The sequence below is a fragment of the Odontesthes bonariensis genome, chromosome 7 (genome assembly GCF_027942865.1).
Source record: "Odontesthes bonariensis isolate fOdoBon6 chromosome 7, fOdoBon6.hap1, whole genome shotgun sequence".
NCBI classification, from domain to species: domain Eukaryota; kingdom Metazoa; phylum Chordata; class Actinopteri; order Atheriniformes; family Atherinopsidae; genus Odontesthes; species Odontesthes bonariensis.
In genome coordinates, this window is record NC_134512.1 from 31,904,815 (window position 1) to 31,920,647 (window position 15,833).

The 15,833-nt window shown below is 39.8% G+C and overlaps 1 protein-coding gene across 5 annotated transcripts in view; it reads right to left on the reverse strand.

Annotated features, from left to right (window-relative positions):
* Positions 1-12,688: 12,688 nt before the first annotated feature.
* The window catches only part of LOC142384377 (septin-7-like), a 55,834-nt gene continuing 52,689 nt past the window's right edge, over positions 12,689-15,833 (reverse strand). For 4 of the 5 annotated variants that reach the window (XM_075470570.1, XM_075470569.1, XM_075470567.1 and 1 more), the window contains exons 12-13: positions 15,488-15,633; positions 12,689-14,636 (exon numbers count right to left, since the gene is read on the reverse strand). In XM_075470570.1, the coding sequence (XP_075326685.1) occupies positions 14,597-14,636; positions 15,488-15,633 (186 nt within the window). In that variant the 3' untranslated portion in view covers positions 12,689-14,596. Of the gene's footprint in view, positions 14,637-15,483; positions 15,634-15,833 lie in introns of those variants that run through there. The other variant, XM_075470568.1, reaches the window with a different exon arrangement.

The following is a 15,833-nucleotide window of genomic DNA, read 5'->3' on the forward strand; positions in this document are numbered from 1 at the left end:
TTTGTGGCTGCACGTGTTTTTAATGAAAGGAGTCATGACACAGTTGGACTATTTTTACAGTTAAAGAAACACTGGAGAAGTTTGTGGACCGTGAAACTATGTGCTTCTGACTCATTTCAAAGTACGTCGACCTTCGTTACGCACATTTCCGGGTAACGAAACTGACCGTGAGCGCCCAGGGACTGAGATGCAGCAGCACACCGGTTTGCATTACAGTCGTTTAACATCTTTCTGGCCTCTTAAACATGACGACTGTCTCTTTGAAGTACCTTGAGATGACATTTGCTGTGACAGAGGTGTTACATCCCACATCTACAAGTCCCCTGATGTTAATTTAAAGCCTCCCATGACTGATCAGACATATATTGATCAGCAGATAACGTAAAGAAGCATAGAAATGAATATATATGCTTTAAAATCGAACCCTGAGGTGAATCAGTCGTATACTTTTTACTCTACTGTGTTTACACAAAAGCTGTTGTTATTCGTTACACTTTTAAAAAAAGGATATAAAACATCTTTGAATATAGAACATTATGAAAATAAATTTGTTTCTCACCTTTTTTGGCTTTAAGCCCCTGATGTCAAGCTGAACACAACACAAAACAGAACAAAATCAAACAGAAAAAGAAACAAAGTCTTTAAAATGGGAACACGTTTGTGGATCAGAGCTTTGTCTGGATATGTACCATGAAATGAATCATCTCACGCCCTGTAGAATGATGGACTCCAAATAGTTTGGAAATGTGCCTTATAACCAGCAACAGTTGCCTTTCTAAGATCATTGCTGATGTCTTTCCTCCTTGGCGTCGTGTTAACACACACCTGAATGCTCCAGTCCAGCAAACTGACAAAACTTATGCTTTTATAGAAGTGCTCACACTTATTAATGATCAGTTCATCAAGTGCATTTGATTAGCAGCACCTGGCTGATACCTCCCCTCTTAATTTCTATAAAAGCAATCAGGGTGTATTTAGTTTTTAACAAACTGCTTCTGCAGTTTGTGTAAAATGAATAATTAAATATGTTATCTTGTTGCTCATCTCAGGTTGCATTTGTCTCATTTAAGACCCGATAAGTGCAGAGCATCTTTTTTTTTTATGACATCCTGTTGCGTAAAACCTCAGAAGTGAAAGATAGTGTACTTTTTTTTTTTTGAGGCATGCACACTGCCGACAAATTCTGTGCTGTTAACAGACCAGCAAACATACAGGAGCTTTAATCTGAGACGATCAGGCAATCTGCAAGTGTTCAGCCGGTGATTTCCTGTATAGATCTACACCACATGCTGCTCTCGTTCTGATAAAGATCAACGAGGTTTTAGCTGTTGTGCACTTGTTACTGTTTACAGATCTCACACCATCGTCTTCTGTGTGACCAGGGCATGAACACGAGTGTCACATGAACCAGCTATCTGTTCCGATTTCATCAAGAGAAACTGCTGATGTGTGGCGCAACATGCAGCCTCAACTTCATCAGTGTCCTTCGGGATCAATAAAGTATTTATCTGTCTTAACGGCGACACTATGGAAGTTTTTCTGTGACATCAGAGTTTGAATACGAATTTCTAATATTGGATTTTTACAGCATAAAAATCAGACTTCAACATCTAAAAGAAATTCTATGGAAAAAAAGTTTTTGAGTTGTTGAATTTTCAAATTCAAAGTCTGATTTTGATGCTGTAAAAATTCAATATTAGAAATTCGTATTCAAACTGATGGCACAAAAAAAACCTCCATACGACACACGTCGCCGCCCGGACAGCAAGCAGCTGGGTTACTAAAGGTCACAGAGGAGATGGCGAGATGTTACGTGTTTTGCTGTTTCATTGTTCATATGATGAGATAAGATTAGAAAGTCTCACAGGGAAACAGAGTTGGGCCAAATATCCAACATTTAGAGGTTTTACACATGGAAAGGAGTCAAAGGTCCCCGTGTCACACGTATGTAACACGTGTTAAATGCAATGTGAGTCACAGGTAGTAATATTCCAAGGATGACTGCACATATGTGCACATTACTGCCTTTATTTAACAACAGTAGTAAAGATTAACGTCTGAGTGACGTTGATACATGGTGACCCAAAACTTTTGGGACATGTTAAAAGGAGGACATTCACAACAGTGTTGACTCTCACAATATCACGTTGGAAAATAGGGTTGTACTCTCAGCTTCTGTGTGTTTGAAGACGCTCTCAGATGTTTATGGTCCCATCAGATCTGCACTGACCACACAACTTATCAGATTCCAGTTCGTCTCCCACACTCACACCACAGTGAGTGATTATGTCCTGCAGTTCTGCTCTCGTTGTACGAGCTTCCTGTGGTGTGATGTCATCAGTACACAGGACATACAGTTTCATACGTATGCTGACAAACCTTCCAAGTTATGGATTAATCTAGCTCCTGAAAGCTGAAGTCCTTAGAGAAAACTGTCACCAGACACAACTTACAGTTATGTCTAAGAAATGACATAACTGTAAGTTCTGTTTAAATGTTACTCTTATTTCTTTACACAAAAATGTGTTTTTTTTGTTTTACTTATATTTTGTGGTCGCTCAATGAAGTTTAAGCCGTTTGTAAAAACGTTTTCAGCGTTTTCAGAAATACGAGCTGAACATTAGCTGAACAGCTAACAGCTATATTTAAATGATTAGATTTAAATGTTAGATGCAGGGGTGCATACAATATATATACATATAAAATACACTTTTTTGATTTCTTTTTGTGGATAAGAATTCAATTGAACGCATTTTTTTTTTAATTAACCCCTTTGTGCGGTCTTAACATTGTGTTTACTCCCCTTGTCCTATGGGTAAAAAATGACCCGCCCTACCAAAGCCCCAAAATAAAGCAACTTAATTGAATTTTAAATCCAAAATCTATTTTGTATGATAAAATCACCTGTTATTTATCTATTCAACTCAATTCAATACATTTTTTATCATGGATTTTTTCTTACACAATACAAAAAGACAATCAGCAGTTTTCAGGATTCCACTTTTTTTTTTTTTTACCACAAACCAACTGTCCGTTGGACCAACAGTTTTCTTGTTTTCTCAGTTTTCTTTTACATAATAAATGTTTATTATTGCTATTATATAAATGTGAAGTAATTACTGCTGAATTAATTATATTGAAAGGGAAGAACTTTTTTCTGGTGTTTAAATGTTTTTATAATTCACGGGTCAAAAATGACCCATAAGTCAATCTCTGTACCCTAGTGGTGTACAGCCCACATGGAAACATAAACAAAAATAAAGTATGACTTTTTGTAATGATGGGGTCCCTTTAGGAAAAGTCATAAAATTTCAAGTTGGAAAAAGATAGTTTAAGGTGTTTTTTCTACAGCTAAACATGGTAGTGGGTCACTTTTGACCCGCAAGACAACAGGAGGGTTAAGGGACAAATTAAGAAACTCGGGCTCTCATTGAGTGGCGACTAACGAGTCTTTTCACGTGCCGCCGCAACTCGAGTAAAGGCGGGTGGGAGGGAGCATTCATCGTGTATCTGCATCTTTACAGGGGATGCTGCACTCCAGGGGCAGAACTCAATCAGTGGCAGCAAATCTGACTTCCAGGTCAGGTGGCACAGTCACTGCCCTGGCCTCTCCCCCATCATGTGGCTGTGAGTCCAGGCAGGGAACAGGGCAGGAAGAGGTCCAGGGAAAGCGAGGTGTTGGAGTTTTTGAGGGAGGAGAGACAAAGAGACAGAGAAGCTATGGCAAGGCAGGAGGAGAGAGAGAGGGCAGCTGCAGTGTTGTTAACTATTTTAAACAATGAACAATAAATAGAATATAACAACAATATATAACCAACATTTTTATCCTAGATGTAGTCATGTTCATTGAGACACACAGCATCTTCATTTAGATCCTGCCCTACATCACTGTCACGTCCATGGGGTTTTCCCCATGTTTTATTATGTTTTATTATGTTTTAGGTTGTTTAGGTCTTGGTTTTTGAGTTCATGTTTAGTTTTAGTTTTTCCATTGTCTTCCCCACAGTTTCTGTTTCAGCTCAGGACGCGCCAAAGTTCACGGGTATGCCATTAGCCTCCACGGGCAGCGATGAACAGAAAAATAAAAAACAATCGTTTTACGTTTTTATTTTTGGTGGCAATGTCGACGTCTTTGACGTCATCAAGTACGCTTCCGTTCCACGTGCACAATGAGCGTACTTGCGTACTCAGAAGTCTGTACTTCCGACAAGTCCATACTTGTAAGTACACAAGTACGTACTTCGCGTACTTGGTATTGAGAAACGTCCCATGTTTCAGCAGTTTTAGCTGTTAAACTCAGAATAGAATTTAAGATTCTTCTCCTCACATATAAAGCTCTTAATGACCGAGCTCCATCACTTGGAGATTTTATAGTTGGAGATTTTACCAGCAGAGCACTTTGCTCTCAGACTGCAGGTTTAACTTGTGGTTCCCAGAGTTTCTGAAAGCAGAGCCTTCAGTTATCAGGCCCCTCTCTGTGGAACCAGCTGCCAGTTTGGGAGGCAGAGCCTTCAGTTATCAGGCCCCTCTCTGTGGAACCAGCTGCCAGTTTGGGAGGCAGAGCCTTCGGTTATCAGGCCCCTCTCTGTGGAACCAGCTGCCAGTTTGTGAGGCAGAGCCTTCGGTTATCAGGCCCCTCTCTGTGGAACCAGGTGCCAGTTTGGGAGGCAGAGCCTTCAGTTATCAGGCCCCTCTCTGTGGAACCAGCTGCCAGTTTGAGAGGCAGAGCCTTCAGTTATCAGGCTCCTCTCTGTGGAACCAGCTGCCAGTTTGGGAGGCAGAGCCTTCAGTTATCAGGCTCCTCTCTGTGGAACCAGCTGCCAGTTTGGGAGGCAGAGCCTTCAGTTATCAGGCCCCTCTCTGTGGAACCAGCTGCCAGTTTGAGAGGCAGAGCCTTCAGTTATCAGGCTCCTCTCTGTGGAACCAGCTGCCAGTTTGGGAGGCAGAGCCTTCAGTTATCAGGCCCCTCTCTGTGGAACCAGCTGCCAGTTTGGGAGGCAGAGCCTTCAGTTATCAGGCCCCTCTCTGTGGAACCAGCTGCCAGATTGGCTACAGGAAACAGAGACCCTCTCTACCTTTAAGATCAGGCTTAAACTTTCCTTTTTGATAAAGCTTATAGTTAGGGATGGCTCAGTTATGCTGCTATAGGCCTAAACTGCTGGGAGGCCTCCCATGATGCACCTCTCCTCCCTCTGCTCTCTTTACTCTTCATTATTGTCGTCATTAACTTGTGTTTTTCTTGCTCAGCAGGTATCTCTGGCCTGGTGTTACGGTGCTTGTTGTCCCCTCCTTCCTGTCCTCTCACCCTCAGCTGGTGGAGGCAGACGGCCGCCCTTCCTGGTTCTGGTTCTGATGGAGGTTTCTTCCTGTCAAAGGGGAGTTTTTTCTCTCCACAGTTGCATCGTGCACATTCAGGACGGGAGATTGGATCAAAGAGAAGTTTTGGTGCTCTTAGCTGAGCAACTTTTTTTGAATTGGCTCTGAATGAATTGGATTAACTTGGGTTGGATTGATGGACTAGATTGGATTGGATTATGATTCCATTACAATAAATTGTGTCTTTGAAGTGCCTTGAGATGACAATTATTGTGATTTGGTGCAATGTGAATCAAACTGAAACTGAATAAAACAAGTAAAATAACCACGTCACATCTGAAAAGAGTTGCAGAACTTGTTGTTTCTCTTTATTTGGTTTCCATTTGGTTGTCCATATATACAAAGCGTTGGACTACCTGCAGCATCCCTGCAGACAGGACAAAAATGCACAGACATGCAGACACAAATAAAACGTATGAAGGAGCTTTTCTTTCGTACATTGTTATGAATCAGGTCCGTCTTTATACGAGTGCTGATATTTGCAACTTGACTTAATCTGAGCATCTTTAATGCTCTCGGCTTCTCTGCAGGACGCTTAAACAAGCAACTGAAGTCACTACAATCCCACAAACTTCCTGTCAGATTATCTACAAGTCACATCTGATGCTCTTAACCACTCGCTTGTTGATGGAGACATGCTCCTTTTTTTTTCTTTTTAGAAATATGAACATGCAGATGGGAATGTTCAGGCAGCTATAAATCGTGCAGATGAGGACGGATTGTTTCAAACGTCGTCTGAAACGTCTGAGTGATCTCATCCACTGTGAAGGCAGCATGAAGGCTCACGGTGTCGCAGCGGGGCTGCTGCTGCTGGTGTTCACGCTTCACCACTGCTCTGCCATGCGTAAGTCTCTCTCACTCTGCTTACTGGTTCTTCTGGTTATTCGGGTGTTTTTATTATCTGACAACAGGCAAAAGATGTGCACATCGAGACCAGATGCTGAGCTGATATTATCACTGATTACAAAATTATTCTGATATGCAGTCGTTGTTAAAGGGAGCTGAGCTGAGATTACATTACACTTTATAAATATATGTTTAAGTAGCACTCCTATAATGACTTTACTTACTGACAGACAGTCTTAAACTTAGTTGTTTTCATCTTAAACCGCCAAAATTTTCCGTTTGGAGATTATTTCAGAAAAGATATAAGAGAGTAAGATGTAGTTTGCAGTTTTGGTGAAAAACTTAATGTGAAGACAGACATAGATGCTCGGTAGATAGATAGATGTGTTTCTTTTCCTTGACTCGCAGTAAGATGAGAAGCAGGTTTGTCAATTCCTGTCAAATGCTGGAGCTGCGCATCCCTCAAATTGTGTTAGTTCTACTTTGCTTTGTGTATTTTTTAAGCTGAATTGAATAATATTTTAAGAATTCCAAAACCATCTTTGCAGCACAAAAACTCGGGAGTCATTGTTAAAGAAAAAAGATAATTTTTGGGGCACAAATTGACATTTACACAGTGAATTAAACCAAAAGAAACTAGAAAAATAAAAACTTATAAGAATTATTTCAAATATTCCTTAAATATTTTTAGTAAACCTGCCACAAAAATGATGACGGACCAACATTTCCTGCATTTATCGACACTGCGTCACTCTTCAGCTGTTTCACGTGAGCTTAGTTCATCAGTTAAAATGAGCTTTCTAACAAAAGTGAAGGTTTGGAAACAGGATCAAACACCACGACGTCCGCTTTGTTGCTCTAAAATATTCCAGAAACTTGCATCCACCCTCGGATGTTCACGAGTCCAACAATGTTGGACTTTCAGCTCTGCGAAAACAGCGTGGACATCAAAATGACTTTGTTGTAAAGATAGCCGTTATCAAGAGGGTAAAAAGCAAGTGAAACAGCTGTTTCCACCCACACTCGAACATTTGCATTTGAGTCTTTAAATTTGGGGATCAAAAACATCAACAGCTTGTTTGAGCAAGGAAAAGAGCTTAAAGATTTCAAATATTGAGAATTTTTTAAGGAGCTTTAAATTCAAACGACCTATATCAAACTTCTGTAAAAACTTACTGAATAAAGAAATGCTGATATTCTGTTTGCCTGAGCGAATATGATGATAAATATGTGATCAGAGGCTGTTTCAAATATAAGTGAACATGGTGAAGATGCAGTCGAGATTTAAGTTGAAGGTATAAAGGTAACAATTGATCAGCCGATAAAGTCAGCTCAGACACCATGAAATATAACCAATGTGTGACTAAACTAAACTGTGTTCAATTAGCACTTTTCAAACACAAGTGCAACAAATACAAAGAAAAGAGAAGGAAAAAAACTGAGAAAAAGAATTAACACATTAACATAGACGCAATTTCAATAAAAGTCCAAATAGAAGCACGAAGGTGATCAACATATTTAAAACAGCAGAGCATATTACTGAGGTTGTAACGGAAAAATCCTTTGAAAGAGGTGAAATAACTCGGTTTTTAGCCTGAATTCAAAAGTAGAGAATCACAGATCATCATCAATTGATAAATAGAGCTGGATGCCGTCTGCATAATAATGAAAGCTTATGTCATGTCTCCTCATAACACTCCCAAAGGGAGGCATGTAAAATTCAATGGGACATTTCAACAAGTATCATCGAAATAGTGCGAAGAATCAGAAGAAAAAAAAAGTCGAACCCGGTAACATAATGCAGAACTCTTTCTTACTCAACGGATGTTCATAACGAAACTACTTTTAAACCAAGTTAAAATCAAACTGTGAGGATTTGTAAAATATCAGAATTTGGAGGTGTAAATAACAGAGTCATCAGCGTAAAGTTTAATGGAACAATCTGCACACATTTCTGGCAAATCTTTGGTGAAAAAGAAAGGGTCCGAGAGTGGAACCTTGTGGAACACCAGACTAAACCAGAAGGATTTCTGGCCTTTCTGTCCATGTCAGGCACCGCGCAGATCCAAAGAAATACTTTCCAGGCTCAAGATTAAACTTTTTACACGAAGGGTGAAACCTTAACGTTGAAGGAAATCATTTCAATGAGCCACTGGCGTTGATTCAATCTTGTTTTTGTCGTGCTCAAGAAGAAATATCAGAATAGATATTGAGGTTGAATGAGGATTGATGTCATTTTTGGGGAGAATTTGTGCACAAATTCACATTTCTCTGAGAGCTTGGAACAGCTGAATGATTTTAAAACTTTGGTTTACTTATATTTTGAGGAAAGATCTTCTTAAACTACATAAAAAATGTTGAAATCCCTGCATGGTGGCATCTGTTAATAATTCCTGTTGTGTTTTTTTTACCCCCTTTAAAGCAAGTGGACCAAATGCCACGCCCACAATGTGCTGCTTTAACTTCTTCCAAAGACGTATTCCTGCGGCGCACATCCTCTCCATCACCCCAACTCAATACCAATGTTCACGAAAGGCATTTGTGTATGTTTACGTTTTATTGTCTTTTTCAAACAAAGAGTTTCTCTGCTTCTATGATGCAAAAATAATAGTAGAAATCTCTCTGCAGGGTCACTACTCCCTGGAAGAAGGTCTGCGTGAGCCATAATGAAAACTGGGCCGAGGAGGCCTACAAGGCCAACATGAAAAAGCACCAAACAACAACCCCAACATTCACAAGAGGCTGATGGAGATCAACTCTCTGTGTCATGGTGGTTTTCAGAAGTCAGAGACAACCATGATCCTTCTGCTGGCTCCCCTGAGAAACCAGCAGTCAGGGCATGATGTGTCCCAGATAAAAATACGTCTTTACTTTAATTAAACACTTTCGTTGAGCTCTGATGCCACCGTATAATTAGCCAATACTTATAAGAGGAGAAAGATGGCTGCTGGTCAATAAAAACCCTCTGATGTGTCCATAAAATCCACCTGAGTGTCATTTTGAGTGGAAGGATGCAACACAACAATTTATTTTTTTTTTAATCTGGACTTTTAAATGTCAAAACTTTGGTATATATTTTTAAATCTTTAAGCTTTCACAGTATTCACAAAGTTTCTGATCTGGTCTCTGACTTCTGAAATCCATTTTGTTGACATTTCTAAACTATACAGAAGCATTTGTTATTATTTGCATATATCTTGCTGTATTATTCCTTTTTTTTTGGGCTTTATTTTCCTCATTCTCAACATTTTTTATTATTAAAAAAGGCAACAATTTTGACATTTATAAAAATGCAGCTTAGCCAAGTTAAAAGAAACAGTTTTATCTTTTATGAGTTGGATTCGCTTCATAAAGCTTCATCAGTTCGCTTGTTTTTGATAGAGAATAAATCTCAGAATCAGTGTCAGAGTGTCTTCTTTTCATGTCATAAAGATCTGATTTCTGGGACTAAATTTAATGCAACAATGACTTTCAGTGGCTCGTGGGCTTTACAAAATCTGTGCTCGGTTTGACAAAAACTTCTCGGCTCGCCTAAAGATCTCAGTTAAACTCGAAGCCTGCACTGCACAAACATAGAAGTCATTATGAATCGGAAATAACAAACAAAAGCTCAGCAGACACGACCTATTACTCAATGTGTTGCTACATCTCCTAACATGTACGATGATCTTTAGGACAAATAAGTACATCTTTCCCTACTTGCGTTACTGTTAATAAATAAATGTCCTTCATGAAGTTTAGAGTTTAAATCATTAAAAGTTTAGAGATTTCTGTAATCTGGGACCTGGAAGTGGCTCTAAGAGAGCTTCAGAAGTCGAACATCTAAAAACAGCGACTTACACGCCTGTTGAGCTGTTAGATGGAAGGTGCCCGTTTACTGTCTGTAAAGGAGATTTAAAGGACTCGGAGAAAAGGGCAGAGATGGGGACTCGAGTCACTGTGACTTGGACTCGAGTCGACTCGAGTCGCTGTTTTGATGACTTGTGACTTGACAAAAAAGAAAAGACTTGAGACTCGACTCGGACTTGGAAGTTAAAGGGATAGTACGCCTCTTTTGACAGGAAGCTGTATGACATCCTATATTAGCAATATCATTTATGAACATCTTCTTACCCCCCGCTGCGTCCTGTGAGCCGAGTTCCAGCTGAGTTTTGGCGTTGACGAAGGTAGTCCGGCTAGTTGGCTGGGGCTAAACAAATAAAGCGTTTTGCTTCTCAAAAAAATATGCGTTCAAAAGAGTAATACATTTGCATCACAAAATGGTTGTGCATGAAAAAGTCAGACCTCACAATCGCTTGGCGCTATTTTTGCCTCCCTTGATATCAATGCGTACAATTTAACCCCTTAACGCCTGAATTTATATAGCTGTATTATACAGCCTGTACTATACAGCCTGTATATAAAAAAATGTCTTGTGTGTGTTTTAGCCTTTAAGTAGATGGTAAATAACGCTGAGATTATTCATTTCACTTTTGCACAAAAAATAAATAGAAATTTTGGTATGTTGCAAATTTGCGACAACAGGCATAATGGTCAATAATAAGATAACAACAACACAGTAATATAACAGTGAAAAAACAATGTTTTTTATTCACCTTTTTCTTTTTTTTTTTACATATTCATTTATATAAAGGTTCCTAGGTCCGTAGTGAATATGGACTAACCGGCATTGGGGGAATAAAGACGCTATCTCAGCTGGTTGATTGAGTCAAACGGTTCGTAGCATATATGCGACAATAGGCGTTAAGGGGTTAAACTGTGCAGACCGAAGTGCAGACCGAGCAGTAAACACCGTAACAGGTGCGGCTATCGCTAGGTGGCTGAACGCTTTGATACGAAGGGAGAGAAAATAGCGCCAAGCGATGTGAGGTCTGACTTTTTCTGACTGGACGATTTTGTGATGCAAATGTATTACTCTTTTGAATTACTAATATGGGATGTCATACAGCTTCATGTCAAAAGAGGCGAACTATCCCTTTAAGGACTCGGCACATCCCATATTAGCAATATTATTTATGAACATTTTCTTACCCCCTGCTGCGTCCTGTGAGCCGAGTTCCAGCCGAGTTTTGGTGTTGATGAAGGTAGTCCGGCGAGTTGGCTGGGGCCACAAAAATAAAGCGTTTTGCTTCATAAAACAATATGCGTTCAAAAGAGTAATACATTTGCATCACAAAATCGTTCATCCAGAAAAGTCAGACCTCACAATCACTTGGCGCTACTTTCTCTCCCTTCGTATCACTGCGTGCTGCCGCGCCTGTTACGGTGTTTGGTGCTCGGACGCAGGGGACTGCTCGGTCTGCACAGCACGCAGTGATACGAAAGAGATATTCTGCTTCCCACCTGTATCGAAAGCTCCTGTTTTCCACCTTCCGTTCGGCCGTTTCTGGGAGCGGTGGCCCGATGCATGATGTCACTAATCAATGGCAACCATAGACATAACATACGTAGACGCCTCATAGACTGACGCCGCCTATTGCAGCTGACGTAGCAGCGCGGCAGCCATTTTGGATGGGTCTCCAATGCCCCCACATCGCATTTATTTCAACTGAGGACGGTGAATATCCCCAACTTAAATAATCGTAACTCCCCAAATTTTTACCGGATTTTCACACGGTTTGGTTTGTTACAAACGGCAGAGATTTGGTTATGATACAGAACGTTGTCACACATTAAAAATACGTGCTTTCATTCTGAATCACTTTGTGTTACGCTCTTTAACAAAGACATATGGTAGGCTATGGCATATTGATAAATGTAGAAATGAATTTAAATCAGGGCAGTCGGTGGCGTAGTGGGTTAAGCAGGCGCCCCGTGTACAGAGGCTACAGTCCTCGCTGCAGCCGGCCCCGGTTCAAGTCCCGCACCGGATGGCCCTTTGCTGCATGTCTTCCCCCTGTCTCTCTCCAACTGCCCTATCCATTAATGGCATAAAAAGCCCCCAAAAAAGAATTTAAATATAAATTTTACTTTAATAAAGAAACAAGTTTGATTGTTCATTTGAATGTATTTCTCTCTCTCACACACACAGGACCTTTCTGTATATTCCGTATATTATGTCTATGATTGCAACAGCTTGTGGGTCCTGATTGATGCACCACGCAGAGCATTCTGGGATTTGTAGTATTAGCGGTGCAGTCGCAGCTCTGGTAGACATTTGGTATCTTGATTTGAGTTTAACATCTATGCATTAGAAAATAGGAGTAAACACAAGTTTTTACTTCGTCTTTAAGGACGACAGAGTTCAGATTGATGGGGAGAAACTACAATTTGATCCATTTTAAATCTAAATGCAGAACTAAAGTGATTAAAAAGTGAAAACCATCCTTACCAAAGCAACCGTACAGTGATTTAAAGGTATTCTATCTAAATTCTACCAAAAAGATCACTCCAGATTCCAATTCCAAGGTCTCCAATTTGTTTCATGTGTGCGTTTAAACAAGAAAATTCATCCACACATTGACAATTAAAGCATAACTTGTCAACTTTAATATTAACCATGTACAGTTAGAGACAGAACAAATGATAAAACAAAGAAGAAGCAAAAAAAACAAAACAAAACACTGTTTATATATTTATATATAAAAAAAGAAAATATTACAAAAAATACATCGAAACTTATGTGATGCTGTTGGAAGGGTGAGCGATTACAAGCATTTCAAAGAATTTATCTATTTTATTAAACCTTGTAGGACCACAAGATTGCTTCCCCCAGATTAAAAATGTGGAGTCCTGAGAAGGTGTACTCATTGGCATAGATGTATACAGTGTACATGTATGTGTGGAAACGCATGGAACACTTTTCATTGCATCTTAAGACGAGTTTTACACGAGCGGTTCAGTTTTACAGTTTCTGTTATAGAAAAAAGAGGAAGAGAATAAAACAAAGGCCAAAGAGAAGCCTCCAGTATGTACGCAACAAGCATTTCCATCGTGACCGGATCAATTACCTACCGGTTCAGGGCGTGAGGTTAGCCCTCCCGTTACACATCGGTGGGAATTTATCATGAATCCTGAAAAACTTATCAACTAAAGTTCTTCAACCTTTCATAGAGCATCGAGATATATCATCATATGAAAATAAAACAACTCTGGGGAAGGAACAATAAAGGTTCAACAACCGCTTTTACTGTTTTAGTTGACAGGTCGACAGCAGGGAGGGGCGGGGGTGTTTATTTTTTAATTGTTTTAGTTTGTAAATGGAAGTCAAAGACAAAGCTTTGGCTAAATTGTAAAAAAAAAAAAAAGTCTTCAAGAAGGAAAATGAAAGAATTTTTTCACTCTTCTGGTTAATTGTCCCTTTAAGGTTTGGCCAAAAAGGAAAATATCAAAAAAAAAAAAAAGAAGAAGAAAAATATCAACAACACCCATCACATACGTCACAATATAAAGCATCTTTGTTTTCATCGCATCCTGTAAATGAGGCTTTTGTAGAATACTGTCCATTCAGCAGGGAAACACACGTGGCAATGGCTGCTTCTTGGCTGCTGTTTACAGATTATTTACCTACTTTTATTCGTCTGTACGCTTCTGAAAATATCTTACAAAACACACCTGCCACCACACAGATAAATCCCACCTGAAGGCCCCGGTCACACAGACGGAAGCTTCTTTAAAAAAAAACAACAAAACGATCTCAGTCTAAACCGTCAGAAACCAGTTTAAACCAGAAACGAAACAAGCTTTTATCTAAAAAGGCCCGAAGTTAGCCGAGTAATCAGCTCACAGTTTAACTCAAAACACAAACCTTCTGAAGGCAGAGCGACTGTTTTTTTAATCTAAAGACGCGTCTGATGACATGTTCCATCAGCAGGAGAAACTTACATTTGTACTTGATTTAAATGATACGTTACATCATCTTTATCGTCCGACAGGAAAAAGGCTGATTAGCAGTTAGTTTTACATGCGAGCGGGCAGCCCAACTCCAGCCGCCGCCGGCTGACACGGTCGCCTTCACGCCGGTTTATCTGCAGATCTACGGACGCCTGGAGAACATACGACTACTACATGTGTACAGATGGCTATGCGTGGTCCCCGCCACGTGTCAACTCTGTCGGCTCAGAGGAACTCGGCTTCACCTCTTTGTCGGGAAATATAGGAAAATAGAGTTTCACAAACACATGCGTTCCCCACGAAAAGGAAAAAGCTTTCAATAGATACAGTAAAACCCTGCAGAGAGGCGAGTGTGTGTGTGTCGAATGTTATTTCTGGCTGTGTGTGTGTGTGTGTGTGTGTGTTGAATGTTATTTCTGGCTGTGTGTGCGTGCGTGTGTGTGTGTGTGTGTGTGTGTGTGTGTGTGTGTGCCACACCGCTGTGGGGATGAAGAGAAAAAAGGAGTTTATGTAAAAGTGGAGCGAGGAGCCGCGTCTCTCCTCAGAAGATTTTCCCTTTCTTCTTGTTCTTTTCCATCGTCCTGAAAGACAGAACGAGAGCATCAAGTTTGCATCTTTAACGGCAACGCAACAGAGAAACGGACACCGCGGAGAGGAGCTGATCGTGTTGTGTAACAGAGCAATAAAAAAGGGAAGGAAGGCATTTCTGAACAGGACTGAGATGGAAAAACATCTTAAATTCTAATTTATAATGAAAGAAAAAATAAGCTTTCATGCAGTAAATCCATACAAAAAAAACTGACCACAGGACTTTTTCATGGAAAAAAAGCTGATACGTGATTATTTTAACACCCAAACAGTGAAGTTTTGTGATATTTATCTTTTGATTTTGAACAGTGAAGGAAGCAAACCAGAGTTGTGAGATTTTTGTTTTAAGGTTAAGTGTCCTTCAGAGCCACAAATAAGTAACAATGAGCCAGAATGGAAAATATAAAGACCTTAAACGTGTCTTACATTTTTATTTAACCTGGTAAATTGAAGAACTCAAACTCTTTCCTGCTCGTGTGTTCTGGCCAAAGCCGACAGCAACTTCAAGGTGCTGACTTTATATAAAGATTTTATATATATATATATATATATATATATATATATATATATATATATATATATATATAAATAAACACATTAGATACCTTTAGCTTCAATACAGCTTTCCATTTCTCTTAATATATTAACTACAAATAGATTAAATTAATGTGTGAAACACACATAACAGTACAAGGTTGAAAAGATGCATCACAATTAATCTAATCTTACTTAAAAACTGCATCTTTTTCAATAAATCGAACCATAACGGTTCGATTTTGGGTCAAATGAAGCAGAGTTTTAAAGACTCAATGATGATGAGCAGAAAACGGTGAGTTTCACTCACTTGGAGGCGTCCAGTTTCTGCTGCTCGAGGATTCTCTGCTGAGCCTCCCAGTTGGCCTTCTCGTCTTCGAACACTCGCCTCTTCTCCTCCAGCTCCTTGTACTGAGCCTCCAGGTTTCTCTTCATTTGTTCGTGGCGTCTCTCCAGCTGAGGATCAAAACACGACGCAAAGTCAACTCTCAAAACTACTGCTGGTGCCCGAAATCAGTTCATTCAGTCTTTAAGTGGACTGAACGGTGAGTTTGTGCTGATAAAATCAGGATTTTATTAGAGCAGAGCGACCGCCTGGAAAGGCTTTAAGCGAGTGGACGCAGGATCATTAATGGGCTGATTTTCAATCAAATTTC